This window comes from Mobula birostris, chromosome 1 (assembly GCF_030028105.1).
Source record: "Mobula birostris isolate sMobBir1 chromosome 1, sMobBir1.hap1, whole genome shotgun sequence".
NCBI lineage: Eukaryota > Metazoa > Chordata > Chondrichthyes > Myliobatiformes > Myliobatidae > Mobula > Mobula birostris.
Window position 1 is genome coordinate 111,488,713 of NC_092370.1, and position 16,590 is coordinate 111,505,302.

At 41.6% G+C, this 16,590-nt stretch overlaps 1 protein-coding gene across 1 annotated transcript in view; it reads left to right on the forward strand.

Annotated features, from left to right (window-relative positions):
* tmie (transmembrane inner ear) overlaps positions 1 to 9,487 on the forward strand; it is a 57,771-nt gene extending 48,284 nt beyond the window's left edge. The window contains exons 4-5 of the mRNA XM_072246988.1: positions 8,307 to 8,504; positions 9,381 to 9,487. Of these exons, the coding sequence (XP_072103089.1) occupies positions 8,307 to 8,504; positions 9,381 to 9,487 (305 nt within the window). The remainder of the gene's footprint in view (positions 1 to 8,306; positions 8,505 to 9,380) is intronic.
* Positions 9,488 to 16,590: the final 7,103 nt, after the last annotated feature.

A 16,590-nucleotide genomic window follows, 5' to 3' on the forward strand; every position in this document is an offset into this window, starting at 1 on the left:
CTGACAAACATGTCACATGTGCGTGTGCATGTACGCGTGCAACAGTGGTACATCTTGCACTACATTTTTCTCTGGCATGTATGAGATTGTGATCATTCCATCAGGGCTTGCTTCAACGTGTTGGAAAAATCTACTAAAACCACCTCCTAGCATGCTACTTAATGGTGGTCCTGGTTGGTTCCCAATTATTACTCCTAACTCCACGCACTCCCAAACACCAAATCCCAGTTCTGGCTCCTATCTCAGCCACTAGGATTTTGATGTTCGTCCTTACAATTATGAAACCTTCACCATCTATTATGTAGCCTCTCTGCAATGTGTGTGACTGAGGGCAGGTTACCATGGGCAGGTTGCCTTTAAGGGCTGATATCCTCATCAGATTTTCGTGCAGTGAATGGTCTTGAGCGGTGCCAGCATATATGAAGTTCTACTTGGTACCCTGCAGTTTCCTTTTTAATACATGATCTTGAGCGCATAACAGCACTAAATTCTAACCCAGTTTTGCAAGGGATCTAATTAGTCATAGGTGCAATATGCAGTACAGATTTAACATATCAGGAAGCAGTAAAATTCAGCAGTAAAAGGATGATGTAACCTCTGAATTTCTGAAAAGTCATCTTCTTAATTCTGTTTTTACTATTAACAGACTGAATTTAGAAATTTCACTGTGGTCTGACCACTTTGACGACCCCAGACAACAGGCAAAGGCTACAGATTACTGTGATGAAGCAAAATTAAGGACAACACTAACAGACCTCAAGATAACATTTTCCTTCCAGCCTCAGCTTCTGTTTACTTTTACAATTAGTATTCTGCTCTTCAGAGACCAGTCTCAATAAAGATAGCTTCACTAACAGCAGGATTAATACATTGTGCATTGCATGGAATAAGACTCATGATGCTATAAAAATACTGAAAATAATGATCATTGTCCCTTCAGGAAACCTCATCTCTTGAACGTAAGGCAGAAAGGGAAGGCAAACTAATTTGTGCTAATTATCAAAAAACGCCAGAAACTGTAAATGTCCTCTGACTGACTGCATAATCCCCTAAAAAGAGTGAATCTTACAGCACAATATTACTTTTCCTTTAAGCAATAAAACTTTTTTGCCTAGAAATTCACCTCCTGATGTTAATACTAAGCACACAATTTACATAACCTACACTTTTGTTTCGAGTCATAGGAAATCAAAGAACATACATGTTTGCAACCATCATATTTTTGTCAAAGCAATTCAAAACTATTTTCGTATCTATAGTCTTATCCATTGCCCTGCATCTTGCTTGCTTCAAATAAGTATTTGCATTTTATCTCTGTGTTGAGCACTTACTGGGGCTCATTAATTCACTAGTTCATAACAACTACTCCTGCCCAATTAAAGTTTCAAAAGTTTCCATGAAATCTATCTGTTGGTCGCTTCTATTAAACATACCAGATTGGAGCTTTTGTCCCTATCAGGAACTGAGATTCCAAATGCAGTTTCTCAGTTAGATAGGTGTTATGAAAGGAATAATGTTCAACAAAAACACATGTATTAATGTACAATCTACAAAACAAGACTTCCATTCACTAATTAAACATAACATTGTCCCAAATCCCAAGGCAATATTGATTGATGTTTGAGGATGAACACATTTGTTTCTGAAGATTCATATCATACTGAAGTTGCTTTGTTAAGTCTCAATCAAGCCTGAAATAGAGTCATTCGTTAGATTCCCCAAAGGGAATATAGATTTGCTTGGTTAAGGTAATACCTTTTTAGATAAATGAAATATATATTGGAAATGCTCAGTATTCATGCAGCATCTGTAATGCAAAAGAAATTGGTATGAGTAACATTTCTAAAGATTAAAGGCAGGGCACAGGAAAACAGTGATTAAACTACTGTTCTTTCAGTTTTTATGTTCTATATTCAATGATCAAAACAGGTCAGCACTTCATTATAGATTGGGTAGTAAACAGCAGAATCCTTTTTGGTCAGACTACAAACATGCTGACAGCCTCCAATTCTCAGTCACTTTAAATCTACAACCATTCCCCCTGTGACCTTGCTCTCCGTTGTTTCAGTGAAAAACAATCTCCAGAAAAACTGTGACCTTTTGATGACACATTTTACAAGTTTCAAGACTCAATATTAAAACTCAAAACTCAGTATTACCTTATCCACTGACTATATTTTAGGATAACTGTTGCTGAAAAAAATTCTGCTTTCCCCACTGACAATTCTTAATTCATTTCTTCCATTTCTTCACTAACCCCTTTCCACCCTTCATCCCTGAACCAAACAGGCACCTATTGTTATTTAACCTCTGCTGCTTTCCGTGCAAAAATTGGGTTTCTCTTTTCTTCCTCTCCTCCCATTTACCCACCTCTGTACTTGTATTTTGCATCCTTAACTTTTCTCTTTGATCTGACATGTTAACTTAGCATCCCACCAGATGACGCACAGCCTGCTGGGTACTCTCAACATTTTCTATTTTTAGTTCCTTCTTCTACATTCAACTTTGCATATAAAAATGGTGCAGGATATAAAAGAATCCTGCTTCGGGTTTGATTCGAAGAAGGAGTCTGAGAGTCTGAGTGGGAGTGCCGAGAAAGACATTTTTGAAATTTTCGTTATTTTTTTTCTCCAACGACGTTCTGAGAGGCGGGACTGCGCAGGCGTATGACGTCGGGCACTGCAGCGCAGCAGATTTAAAAGGAACAGAGCCTCATAGAGCGGGCAGCGTCGTTTGCGGGCTGCGAAGTGAGCCGGGAGCAGAGTGAAGACTTAAGGGCTTCGGCTCAACGGGCTTAGGCGGAAACAGGCGAGGAAGGTTTGGCATTCATTTTCTGTTGTTATTTGAGGAGAGGGGCAGTATGAGTGTGAGGGCAGTTTGCTGTTCTCGGTGTCGGATGTGGGAGGCCCTGGAGTCTTCAAGCCTCCCGGACGTCTACATCTGCGCCAAGTGCATCGAGATGCAGGTCCTAAGGGACCGCGTTACGGAACTGGAGCTGCAGCTCGATGACCTTCATCTGGTCAGGGAGAGTGAGGAGGTGATAGAGAGGAGTTGCAGGCAGGTGGTCACGCCGGGGCCACGGGAGGCAGACAAGTGGGTCACGGTTAGGAGGGGGAAGGGGAAAAGTCAGGTAATAGGGAGTACCCCGGTGGCTGTGCCCCTTAACAACAGGTACTCCTGTTTGAGTACTGTTGTGGGGGACGGCTTACCCGGGGGAAGCGACAGTGGCCGTGCCTCCGGCACAGAGTCTGGCCCTGTAGCTCAGAAGGGTAGGGCAAGGAAGAGAAGGGCAGTTGTGATAGGGGACTCGATAGTAAGGGGGTCAGATAGGCGATTCTGTGGACGCAGTCCAGAGACCCGGATGGTAGTTTGCCTCCCTGGTGCCAGGGTCCGGGATATTTCTGATCGTGTCCAAGATGTCCTGAGGTGGGAGGGTGAGGAGCCAGAGGTCGTGGTACATATAGGTACCAATGACATAGGTAGGAAAAGGGATGAGGTCCTGAAAGGAGAATATAGGGAGCTAGGAAGGGAGTTGAGAAAAAGGATCGCAAAGGTAGTAATCTCGGGATTACTGCCTGTGCCACGCGACAGTGAGAGTAGGAATGCGATGAGGTGGAGGATAAATGCATGGCTGAGGGATTGGAGCAGGGGGCAGGGATTCAAGTTTTTGGATCATTGGGACCTCTTTTGGCGCAGGCGTGACCTGTACAAAAAGGACGGGTTACACTTGAATCCTAGGGGGACCAATATCCTGGCAGGGAGATTAGTGGGGGCTACTGAGGTGACTTTAAACTAGAATGGTTGGGGGGTGGGAATCAAATTAAAGAGGCTAGGCGTGAGGAGGTTAGTTCACAACAGGGGGATGGGAACCAGTGCCGAGAGACAGAGGGGTGTAAAGTGAGGGTAGAAGCAAAAAGTACTAAGGAGAAAAGTAAAAGTGGCAGGCCGACAAATCCAGGGCAAGCATTAAAAAGGGCCACTTTTCAGCATAATTGTATAAGGGCTAAGAGAGTTGTAAAAGAGCGCCTGAAGGCTTTGTGTGTCAATGCAAGGAGCATTCATAATAAGGTGGATGAATTGAAAGTGCAGATTGTTATTAATGATTATGATATAGTTGGGATCACAGAGACATGGCTCCAGGGTGACCAGGGATGGGAGCTCAACATTCAGGGATATTCAATATTCAAGAGGGATAGACATGAAGGAAGGGGAGGTGGAGTGGCGTTGCTGGTTAAAGAAGAGATTAACGCAATAGAAAGGAAGGACATAAGCCGGGAAGATGTGGAATCGATATGGGTAGAGCTGCGTAACACTAAGGGGCAGAAGACGCTGGTGGGAGTTGTGTACAGGCCACCTAACAGTAGTAGTGAGGTCGGAGATGGTATTAAACAGGAAATTAGAAATGTGTGCAATAAAGGAACAGCAGTTATAATGGGTGACTTCAATCTACATGTAGATTGGGTGAACCAAATTGGTAAAGGTGCTGAGGAAGAGGATTTCTTGGAATGTATGCGGGATGGTTTCTTGAACCAACATGTCGAGGAACCAACTAGAGAGCAGGCTATTCTGGACTGGGTTTTGAGCAATGAGGAAGGGTTAATTAGCAATCTTGTCGTGAGAGGCCCCTTGGGTAAGAGTGACCATAATATGGTGGAATTCTTCATTAAGATGGAGACTGACATAGTTAATTCAGAAACAAAGGTTCTGAAGTTAAAGAGGGGTAACTTTGAAGGTATGAGACGTGAATTAGCTAAGATAGACTGGCAAATGACACTTAAAGGATTGACGGTGGATATGCAATGGCAAGCATTTAAAGGTTGCATGGATGAACTACAACAATTGTTCATCCCAGTTTGGCAAAAGAATAAATCAAGGAAGGTAGTGCACCCGTGGCTGACAAGAGAAATTAGGGATAGTATCAATTCCAAAGAAGAAGCATACAAATTAGCCAGAGAAAGTGGCTCACCTGAGGACTGGGAGAAATTCAGAGTTCAGCAGAGGAGGACAAAGGGCTTAATTAGGAAGGAGAAAAAAGATTATGAGAGAAAACTGGCAGGGAACATAAAAACAGACCGTAAAAGCTTTTATAGATATGTAAAAAGGAAAAGACTGGTAAAGACAAATGTAGGTCCCCTGCAGACAGAAACAGGTGAATTGATTATGGGGAGCAAGGACATGGCAGACCAATTGAATAATTACTTTGGTTCTATTTTCACCAAGGAGGACATAAATAATCTTCCAGAAATAGTAGGGGACAGAGGGTCCAGTGAGGTGGAGGAACTGAGCGGAATACATGTTAGTAGGGAAGTGGTGTTAGGTAAATTGAAGGGATTGAAGGCAGATAAATCCCCAGGGCCAGATGGTCTACATCCTAGAGTGCTTAAGGAAGTAGCCCAAGAAATAGTGGATGCATTAGTGATAATTTTTCAAAACTCGTTAGATTCTGGACTAGTTCCTGAGGATTGGAGGGTGGCTAATGTAACTCCACTTTTTAAAAAAGGAGGGAGAGAGAAACTGGGGAATTATAGACCGGTTAGCCTAACGTCGGTGGTGGGGAAACTGCTGGAGTCAGTTATCAAGGATGTGATAACAGCACATTTGGAAAGCGGTGAAATGATCGGACAAAGTCAGCATGGATTTGTGAAAGGAAAATCATGTCTGACGAATCTCATAGAATTTTTTGAGGATGTAACTAGTAGAGTGGATAGGGGAGAACCAGTGGATGTGGTATATTTGGATTTTCAAAAGGCTTTTGACAAGGTCCCACACAGGAGATTAGTGTGCAAACTTAAAGCACATGGTATTGGGGGTAAGGTATTGGTGTGGGTGGAGAATTGGTTAGCAGACAGGAAGCAAAGAGTGGGAATAAACGGGACCTTTTCAGAATGGCAGGCGGTGACTAGTGGGGTACCGCAAGGCTCAGTGCTGGGACCCCAGTTGTTTACAATATATATTAATGACTTAGATGAGGGAATTAAATGCAGCATCTCCAAGTTTGCGGATGACACGAAGCTGGGTGGCAGTGTTAGCTGTGAGGAGGATGCTAAGAGGATGCAGGGTGACTTGGATAGGTTGGGTGAGTGGGCAAATTCATGGCAGATGCAATTTAATGTGGATAAATGTGAAGTTGTCCACTTTGGTGGCAAAAATAGGAAAACAGATTATTATCTGAATGGTGGCCGATTAGGAAAAGGGGAGGTGCAACGAGACCTGGGTGTCATTATACACCAGTCATTGAAAGTAGGCATGCAGGTACAGCAGGCGGTGAAAAAGGCGAATGGTATGCTGGCATTTATAGCGAGAGGATTCGAGTACAGGAGCAGGGAGGTACTACTGCAGTTGTACAAGGCCTTGGTGAGACCACACCTGGAGTATTGTGTGCAGTTTTGGTCCCCTAATCTGAGGAAAGACATCCTTGCCATAGAGGGAGTACAGAGAAGGTTCACCAGATTGATTCCTGGGATGGCAGGACTTTCATATGAAGAAAGACTGGATGAATTGGGCTTGTACTCGTTGGAATTTAGAAGATTGAGGGGGGATCTGATTGAAACGTATAAGATCCTAAAGGGATTGGACAGGCTAGATGCAGGAAGATTGTTCCTGATGTTGGGGAAGTCCAGAACGAGGGGCCACAGTTTTAGGACCGAGATGAGGAAAAACTTCTTCACACAGAGAGTGGTGAATCTGTGGAATTCTCTGCCACAGGAAACAGTTGAGGCCAGTTCATTGGCTATATTTAAGAGGGAGTTAGATATGGCCCTTGTGGCTACGGGGGTCAGGGGGTATGGAGGGAAGGCTGGGGCGGGGTTCTGAGTTGGATGATCAGCCATGATCATAATAAATGGCGGTGCAGGCTCGAAGGGCCGAATGGCCTACTCCTGCACCTATTTTCTATGTTTCTATGTTTCTATGTAACAGAAAGGGGCAGGGAAAAAATGTGGTGGGAAATCTCAGGGTAATGAAGCTAGGATGTCAGAGACAGCTAGGAACAATCAGAAGCCATGGGCAGCTGTATGCAGGTTCTTTCAAGATCTATGAGGAACTAACCTGCTCCCAACATATTGATACAGCTATAAAGAAAGCAAGACAGTGACTATACTTCATTAGGAGTTTGAAGAGATTTGGTATGTCAACAAAAACCTCTATAGATGTACCGTGGAGAGCATTCTGACAGGCTGCATCACTGCCCGATATGGGGGGGGGGGGGGGAGGCTCTGCACAGGATCAAAAGAAGCTGCAGAGGGTTATAAATCTAGTCAGCTCCATCTTGAGTACTAGCCTACAAAGCACCCAGGACATCTTCAGGGAGCGGTGTCTCAGTAAGGCAGCGTCCATTATTAAGAACCCCCAGCACCCAGAGCATTCCCTTTTCTCATTGTTAACCACCAGGTAGGAGGTACAGAAGCCTGAAGGCACACACTCAGTGATTCAGGAACAGTTTCTTCCCCTCTGCCATCTAATTACTAAATGGACGTTGAACCCGTGAACACTACCTCACTTTTTAAGTGTATATTATTTCTGTTTTTGCATGATTTTTAAGCTATTCAATATACATACTGTAATTGATTCACTTGTCTATTTATTTCTACTTTTTTTTCTTTCTATATTACGTATTGCACTGAACTGCTGCTGCTAAGTTAACAAATTTCACGACACAAAACCTTATCTGATTCTGATTCTGTTTCCATTTCAAATCACTTCAGTATTTTGCTTTGATAAATCAAAGGCTGCAAGGCAAGAAATGAATAGATTATATTAAATTAAAAGAGTAGATTTAAAAAAATTAAAAATTCCAGAAATCTGAAATGATAGTGGAGGCTTCTGGTCAAGGGTCCCTGATCTGAATTTTAAATTCTGTTTCTATTTCACAGATGTTGCTTGACCTACTAAGTGTTTCCAACATTGTCTCTTTTTATTTGAGATGATGTTTGAGACCCTGTGTAGTAGGTAAAATTATGTTTCTTTGTTCCTTCCTACTTTTCTGTATCTGGGGATATCGCCAGGCTCACAAAGGGACCCTCAGATGATGTAAATCAATAGACCCTTCTGTGGATATTTCAGATGGGGTTCCTGGCAAAAAGCAGAAATGATCCCAAGCACAGGTCCAGGATTGCTCCATTTCTGTGTTTTCACATTTGATGGCTGTCCCTTTGTCAGTTTTAGTCTTGGTTTGTCCTGCGTTTCTTGTGATATCATTCTGGAGGAACATTGTATCGTGTTTTAATGCATGCAATTCTAAATGACAATAAACGAGGACTGGGTGTCCTCATAATCTAATCTAATCGGTGTCCTTTTATATTCCACAGCCGCGGCAGAGTCAGAACAAAAGGATGAGGTTCCCACTGTTTCCGCGAGCATTTCAGCTAACGGGTCCAAGAACGAAGTTAAGAAGAAGGATGGGCAGAAAAAGGACAGCACTAAAGACGACAGGGACGGATCAAAGAGCAAAACAAAGGATGGAGAAAATAAACACAGAACAAGACAGGAAGAGTCAGGGGCAAAAGGTGGGGGGAGGGCTGATACTAAAGGACCAGGAAATGCCAAAAGTACCGGGAAGGCAGGAGTAAATTCCAGGGGAGGGCCAAAGAAAACACCTGCAAAAAAGTCTTAATAGTTTCAAATGGACAATACAGTACAGTGATGGTGAGCCCAAGCTGGAGAGAATGTTGACATGCTGACGTTTCAACCTCTAGATCATACCCTCCAATCCAATCAGAAAGAACAGGCTTAAATGTCACTTCTCTACCTTGCTGTGAACTAATGTGGGAAAGTAACATATTCACACTGATGAGAAGGATACGCTTGCGATGGAAGCTGAAGTAAATCTTGAGGGAATTGTCAAGGAAGTGTGCATTTTCTCAAGCTGACTAGCAGGGAAACATAGATATCCTATCCAGGTTTTCTATGAAGAAAACTGATGTGAGTGTGATATAGCACAGATGAGTTTCCCCATTGTCTGTACTTAGTGAGCAGCAGCACAGTGTTGACTCACAACCCCGGGTATCCAGTTCATTTCTGAGCTCCAGTGCCTTTTGGGCAGATATTGCATACTCTCTCAGTGATCATGGGAATTTCTTCCCACACACCAGAGGTCTGCTAGGAGGTTAACTTGTTACTGCAAATTATCCCTTAGTACAGAATTAAAGAGGAGTTAATGGACATCAGTGAGAGAAAATAATGTGCACACAAACAGGAAAATAAGGGAGAGGAAATAGGGATAATGGGAGCAATCCCCTGGGAATGAGCTGGGCCCAATAGCTAAAGAGCCTCCTATTGTGTCTTTATGTAAATAAGGTAAGACTCTGAATAGATGAAAAACTGTCATGATTTCTATACTATTCTTCTTCTTCCAATATTTTCAATGTTATTTTTTATTTCAGTGGCTCCACACTTTAATGGTATTGCTCCTGTTTTAACAGCCACAGAATATCTTGTCCTCCCACGCTTGTCCTATGCTGGAAGTGCGCCAGTTACATTGGACGCATGAGTGCCCTTACATCTGTTTGTATCTGTAATAGGACGTGGGCTCATGGCTTATCATTCTGTCTGTAAGTGTTTTGTGCTCCTACCCACATAGCAAAATAAGAGAGGTTGAGCTATAAGCAGAACATCTTTCATTAAATGCAGTAGCTCTCAACTAACAGGAGTGACTGGTACAACGATTTTTGAGAAGTACATCCCATAAGGTACACTCAGTTCTTAACAGTGCAGTTAGTCACATAATCTACACTTATATCCATCAGGGGGTTTGTGAACTGGCTTGTGAATGATCTGCTATACAGCCCACAGGAAGCAATTTATTTCCCAGGCAATCCATTAATCCAATTATTCTTAAAGGGAGTGCTGGAGGATGCTTCGGATTCATGTCATTTGTTTATTCATAGTAGAGATAACAGAGTAGGTCCTTGACCTGATTCTGTTCTTTTCCCCTGGATTCTGAGGTCAAGTTTTGCCTCCTCCAGCACTATACACCATATTCTATCCCCATTCTCAAGGATCCTCAAGGGTTATAAATGCTGCCTACAGTTCATGATCCTAACGAGGTGACAGACCAAATGTCCATGGTCCTGTTCCCATCTCTGGTCCCATCGTCTACAGCTATTTGGATTTTGATCAGTTTCTACAGTAGGTGAATATTTATAGGTGATCAGGCTAGACTGGTTCAGTAATGCATTCATGCCCCAATCCACTGAGTTGAAGATGTGAAACTGGGTGTTTTACCAAGGAACAACAGGGTGTAAGACCATAAGCATCTCTGGCAGAACTGACAGCAGGCAAGTGGGCTGATCGAGACAGCAACAGCAGGTGAAAGCAGGGAAAGAGAGTACTGGGAAGCAAAAATGTGGCTGCAATAATTCTTGGGTTGGGAGAAAATGAAATGAAAAAGGTAACAGAATTTTCATTTAAATGTTTATAGAATCATATGGTCATAAAATAAAGAAATGTGCCCTCAGTCCACCACAGCCCTGTTAACCTTTCCATCCCTCTATCTAATCACATTGTCCTTCATTAGGACTGCATTTTTCTATGATTTCCCTATTTTAGGATCTGTCAAAATGCCCCTGAAACACAGCAATTGCATCTGATTCCAGGACTTCCTTCTGACAGCTCATGCCAGATATCAACCGCTATGCTCTCCGTGATCGACAGGGAAGATCGATATAGCAAACTGACACCCCATTCATAAGATTCAGTAGATCTCCATGTCCCTACTGACAAGCAAGCCTGGTAAATTAATAAATTTGCACTCCATTAAAAGAAATGGATATGAAGGCAGTGAAATTCATTATCCCAATCTGGGTTTGTGGGTGCATGGTAGAATCAAACTTCGTACTTGTCTCAAACTTTCCAGCCAAATGACATTCTCTACCTTCAATGTAATTTGTAAACAACCGTTCATTTGTTGCTTTGTATTTATTTTATGTACAATGAATAATTTTGCATTCAAATACAGCTGAGATTTTTAGCTCATTTTGCGCCTAAGGAACAGCCCAGCATCACAGTGAATTCTACAAGTGCACTGATATAAATGTAGAGCCAGCTATAAATAAATATCAGTAAATACTATTGCCATCATTGCATTGCCTTATTACCCTGCAGCATGCATAACATATTCTATAATTGAAACTATTTCTTACCTTCAGATTAAGACTTTATGGACAATTAAAACTGTGCTGGGGAGGATCTGTGTGTCTTTTACCTATACCTTGATATGGAACTCAGCTAAGCAATAAATAATGTGGAGCAAGTAATGTACCTCTTGACTCCCCAGTGCCTTTCCACTACCAACAAGTTACAAGCCAGCTGTGTTGTGAAATACTCTCCTCCTCCTTGGCTAGGTGCAGCTGCAATAACATTCAAGAAGTCCCACACCATGCAAGAGAAACCTGACCACTTGATCCAGCACCATAAACATCCCCACTTCCACTGCCAGACTACTGTGAAGGCACTACCTAAACCTTTGATCCTTGCCACTGAGCACAAGGCTATCAGACATGTGAGTAAGGCAGTGCCTTTCAAACCATCTAGAACTGGATGCATGATACCATTCTTTTATTGTTGCTAAGTCCAAATCCTCAGGACTCCCTACCTAGCAGTAATGAGAAAGTACCTTAACCACTAGACTTCAGGTTTGAAAAATATTAGCTTCCCAAGGCAAGCAGGAATGGGCAATAAATACTGGTTTTGCCAGCAGTAGCCACAGACTGAAAATTAGTCTGAGGATTATGCTTTTCACTGGTGGATATTGACCTTTGTTTTGGCTCACATCTGTTCTGCCTTCTCACTAATTCTCTCACGTTCCCGACAAATTCCACATAGGCTTCTTGAGCGACTGTTTGACGCTATGGGCTCTTTCTGTAGAGGGATAATGCACAATTCTTGCCTGTGAACAAGCTTCATGCATGTGGGAGCAAATCAGAGAGATTCCTCTCCTTTAAATGCAGTAATGTGGATATTGTGAAGAGATGATTTCAACCTGATAGAGACAGTTCAAAAGGTCTGACTGCTATCATGCAAATATTTTGCAACTTTCAGTTAAAACCCAGGGCTGGTTCAAATGGGAAGTGTTTGTAGAATGCTTAAAATACTTTAGATAAATAATAAGGTGCCATGATTTCTATAAGCAAAAGATCCAATAAATCTCATCTAATGGCCCTATTATGCAAATAAAGGTAACAAACAAATGAAGGAAAGAAATACAGGTGTTTACACATCTCCCAAAGCACTTCAATATGGAAAAATAATCTTTCATATTGTAATGTAGAAAGTGTGGCTCATTCCCACAAATATATAGCTAAGAAATTACTTTCCAAATTATCCATAGTATTTTAGGTGTTAGGCACAAAAGCCTGCATTTTTCTTCTTATATAGTACCATGTGCCTGTAACGCTGCTGCAAGTAAGTTTTTGTTGCACCTGTGCATACATTTACTTGTTCATATGATAATAAACTCCAGTTTGACTTTGATTTTGACCATACACTGTAATTGAAGTATGCAGATGGACACCTGTGTTAACATCCCTTCAAAAAGATGGTAACTGATACATTGTGGAAAACCCGAAACACTGTAATAAAGTGCGAACTATAATTTTTAAATCCACTTTTCAGGATGTGGGCAGATTTGGCGAGGCCAGCATTTACTGCCCTTGACGAGCCACCATCTTCAACCATTGCAGTCCTTCTGGTGAATATATTCCCACAATGAATTTGGGCAGGAAATATCAGAGTCTTAGATCCAGCATTGATGAAGGGAATGCCAATATTTATCAAAGTCAGAAGGGGTTCTGACTTGGAGGGTGATGATCCTCCAACCTGTGACCCTTGTAGATGAGGGTCTGGAAGAATCCACCAGAGTAGCTAGCTGTGGTGTATAACAGTGTTGTAACTGTTTTTTTATATATCACGGCAGTAAGTACTAAAGATATCTAAAGAGTTACAAGAGTCTTGACCTCCAAAACTCTCTCAGGAGGTGCACTTCAGATTCCAAACACCCCCAGATGAAAAAGATGTTCCTCAGATTCCATCTTAATCACTTATCTTAAACCTACGCTCTCTGGTTTTAAACACATTGCTATGGAGAAGGAAATTCCTGCTAATCCACCTTATTATCCTTCATCAGTCTGCAGTCCTGTTCCCCACGTGCTCCCTGTGCTCTAAGGGAACCCAAAAGGAAGACTAGTCAGCCTCTCTTCACAAGTGAAAGGAGAAACTGTAAATCTGATTGTGACAGGGAGGAATGTTTAGGGTGTTTGGGATGATGGATAGTACTTCTGTGCAAAATAATGTGAGCTTCTTGAGAGGTATTATTCAAGTTATTTGGACTATTTTCTGCAGTTTTCTAAGATGGAACTGATTTGGATCTTACCTGATAAAGTCAAGTCCATTGATGGTATCTCAGTCTTAGATTCTGCCTCAAGTGAGCTGATAATTTGAATATCTCTAATTGTAATTAGAGGTATACACTCTCTAAGCAATTGTATAATTCACACACAGAGACTGAACAAAAAAGCACTACATACAGTATATGCTGGATAATCAGAATACAACACATAAGGGGTTTCTTCTTTTATGTTACTGCATAGGCTAATTAAAATGGCTTCTTTCTTATGTTAACTTTTGAGAAAAGTTCTCTCGCTAGCAGCTTGTTTGGGTTATATTATTGATAAGAGAGCAAACGAACCAATTGGGATAGATGTTATTCTTTCTTGTGTGTCTGTAAGCTATTGTGATGTGTGGGTTTTTAAGCAGAAGACGCGATGGGGAGAGAGAGAGTGGACACGATGCTGTGAGCTGGCCAACGGGGCGGACCGCGAGCCGGAGTCCAAGGTCCAGGGTCTTCGGCGAGGAGAGGATACGAAGATAGACTCATGTGGAGTGTCTGGTTGACCACCGTGGATGGTCCCAGGCGGCGGGTCGAGGTGGTCAGAGGGGATCGAGTGGTGGAAAGCCGACCTCGTTACTAGAGCTCCAACTGTGTGCACGAAGTGGTTGAACTTTGATAAGTTTGGCGCCTTTTACTTTCCTTTTATATTTTATCTCTATTAATTATATAGTTCCAGTAATATCTATAAATCATAATCATTTAATCGCATATGGTGTATTGTCTGTTATTTGGCGGGGTTGGGTACATGACACAGCATCCACACAAACTTAATTACCCAGTCTGGCGGGGCCGAAGGCTGCTCCCCCTAGATGAAAATGAGCTGAGCGAGCCTGAGGCTTACCAGGGGACTACAAACAAATAGGTAATTGATCAAGTGCTAAAGATAAATATGTTCAATTAAAAAACACTCTCAAACAGGAGGGAGCCCGATAATCTTCACAGGTTAAAAGAGGGCCAAATGGTAAAACAAAGCCAGCTGGTCACACAGATTGTAACAGATGGAAAGTCTCACGTAACAGCAGACAAAGAGCACAAACATACCTGTAAGGGTAGCTTTGGGTTTCGAAATAAGAAGGTGGTACACAGTGGTAGCCACAATTGCAAATAAGTTCTTAGATGCATCAAGGGTCTAAAGATGATTAAGGTCTGTAAAGATATAAAGGATATTGTATGATATAAAGCTTGTAAAACACTATTTCATGTTTTTCCACACAGAAAATTAATTACTTTTGAAATGCAATCTCTGTAATAACATACAAAACATGGCAATTTACTCAATGTCAATGAAATAACACTTTACAATATTGCACTGGGAGCACATAGTAATCCAGTCACTGGAACATTTCTCCTCCTCTTCAAATTAGTACTAGCTGATCTTATGCATTGACCAGAGAGGGTTTTATCCAAAATACGACACCTTTAGTTATTCCTCCTTGCCATACTGTAGCTCATTATCGTTTACATACTTAAGCCAATGGTGTAGAATGTGAGCTCATTGCACTCTAATGAAGAGGTCAGAATACTGTAACTGTCCATAGCCAACACTTGAGACTATGGAGTCTAGCATGAACAAGAGAAAGATGCTCTTCTGGTGTCCTAATTAATATTCTTATTAATGCCACCTTTAAAAGCAAACTAATTTGATATTCAACATATTGCTAATTGGGTTGTGTTCGCTCTTTTCAAAATATGAGCTTCATTTGCATAATGGTCAGAGAAGTGATGCAAAGGCTTTCTATTGATTTTCTCAACCTGTTCCATCAGGTCAACTCAGGTAGGATAGGGAAGGAACAACTGCTGTTCCTGGCACGTGGATTCACCCAGCTGTTGGGTGTACATGGCAATTAGAATTCTAATAATGTAACATTTGGATTTAGGTTGAACCTGGTCAGTCCACAAAGCTAAAGCGTGAACCCAGAGTGAGCGACTGTACATGAATCTGTTGGAGGCAGTGACAAATCATCCTCCAACACCAAAAAAACTTAAAAGTAGACCAAACCTGAAGGAAGCGCATGTACCCGCCAACAATTGTTTCTTTGAAGTCTCCATGATCCTAAGTTACTATGGCAGGATGTCAGCTTCTGTGGTGTTCCTCAGGAAAGAAACCCAGAGTCAAAATACATCTGCGGGCAGTTTATCAAGGTTACGTATGTGGTTGACCTTCGAGATTATTTGAACCAAGGCCCAGTAAAACATTGCCTCACATTTCTTGCTTGCAACCAGAAATGCAGGGACAAATGTGGTTTGAATGCATGGTAACAAGAATATTCATCTGCATCAAAATATTCAATGAGGGACAAGGTGGATTGTATTTTTGTATAGAAACGAACAGTCTACATCTGGGATCATCATAATGAACCTTTACTGAATGGCCTCCTATTAAAACAAACGTCCTTCCTTAAATAAGGTCAACAAACCTATTCAGAGTACTTCAGATATGGTGTTCCATATGGTTGCAGTAGACTTCCCTACTTTAATACACCAACCTCTTTAAAATAAGAAAAAAGAAACAAATATTTTTTGAGGTTGAGAATCAAAAATAAAAACAATTCTGAAAGCCCTCAGCAGATCAGACACTATTTGTGGAAAAAGAAGCAGGTTAATGTCTTGGGTCAGAGACTTAAAATAAAATATTTTGCTAACTTTTCCTAGTACCTGTATTGTGCTGGCTTTCAGTCAAAGGTCCACAAAACCCCTTGTGTTGTTGTTTTCTCCGGTTAAATAATCCTATTCCTTCCAAAATGAACAATTTCATTTTTTGCACTATCTGCTCTATTCACCAACTTTCAGCCCCCATTATATTAACCCATCAATCTTTCTCTGTAAACTGTTTGCAATAAAACTTCAATAATCCACTGAAGAAAATTCAGAATTGATGGTCCAGCATTTGGCTAAACCGGTAATGCTTGCGATCCTCCCCAGTTGTTCACCAATGCCTCCATGTCTGTACTTCATGGTCCACCCACTCACCTGAACCCTCATTCCCACAGTCCCTTCAAATTTGTATGGTTCTGTTGGCTGCACTGCCTCTAAACTTACATCATTCAAATCCCTATGTTGCTTTTAAATTTAACGAAGTCTTGATTCCTATGCTGCCTTTTAAATTTGTGTTACTGTATTGTTCTACCATGTAAAATTGAATATGTAATGCACTGGAGTATTAAAAGAATTACATAGAACATTGAGCAGTGCAGCACAATCCCATG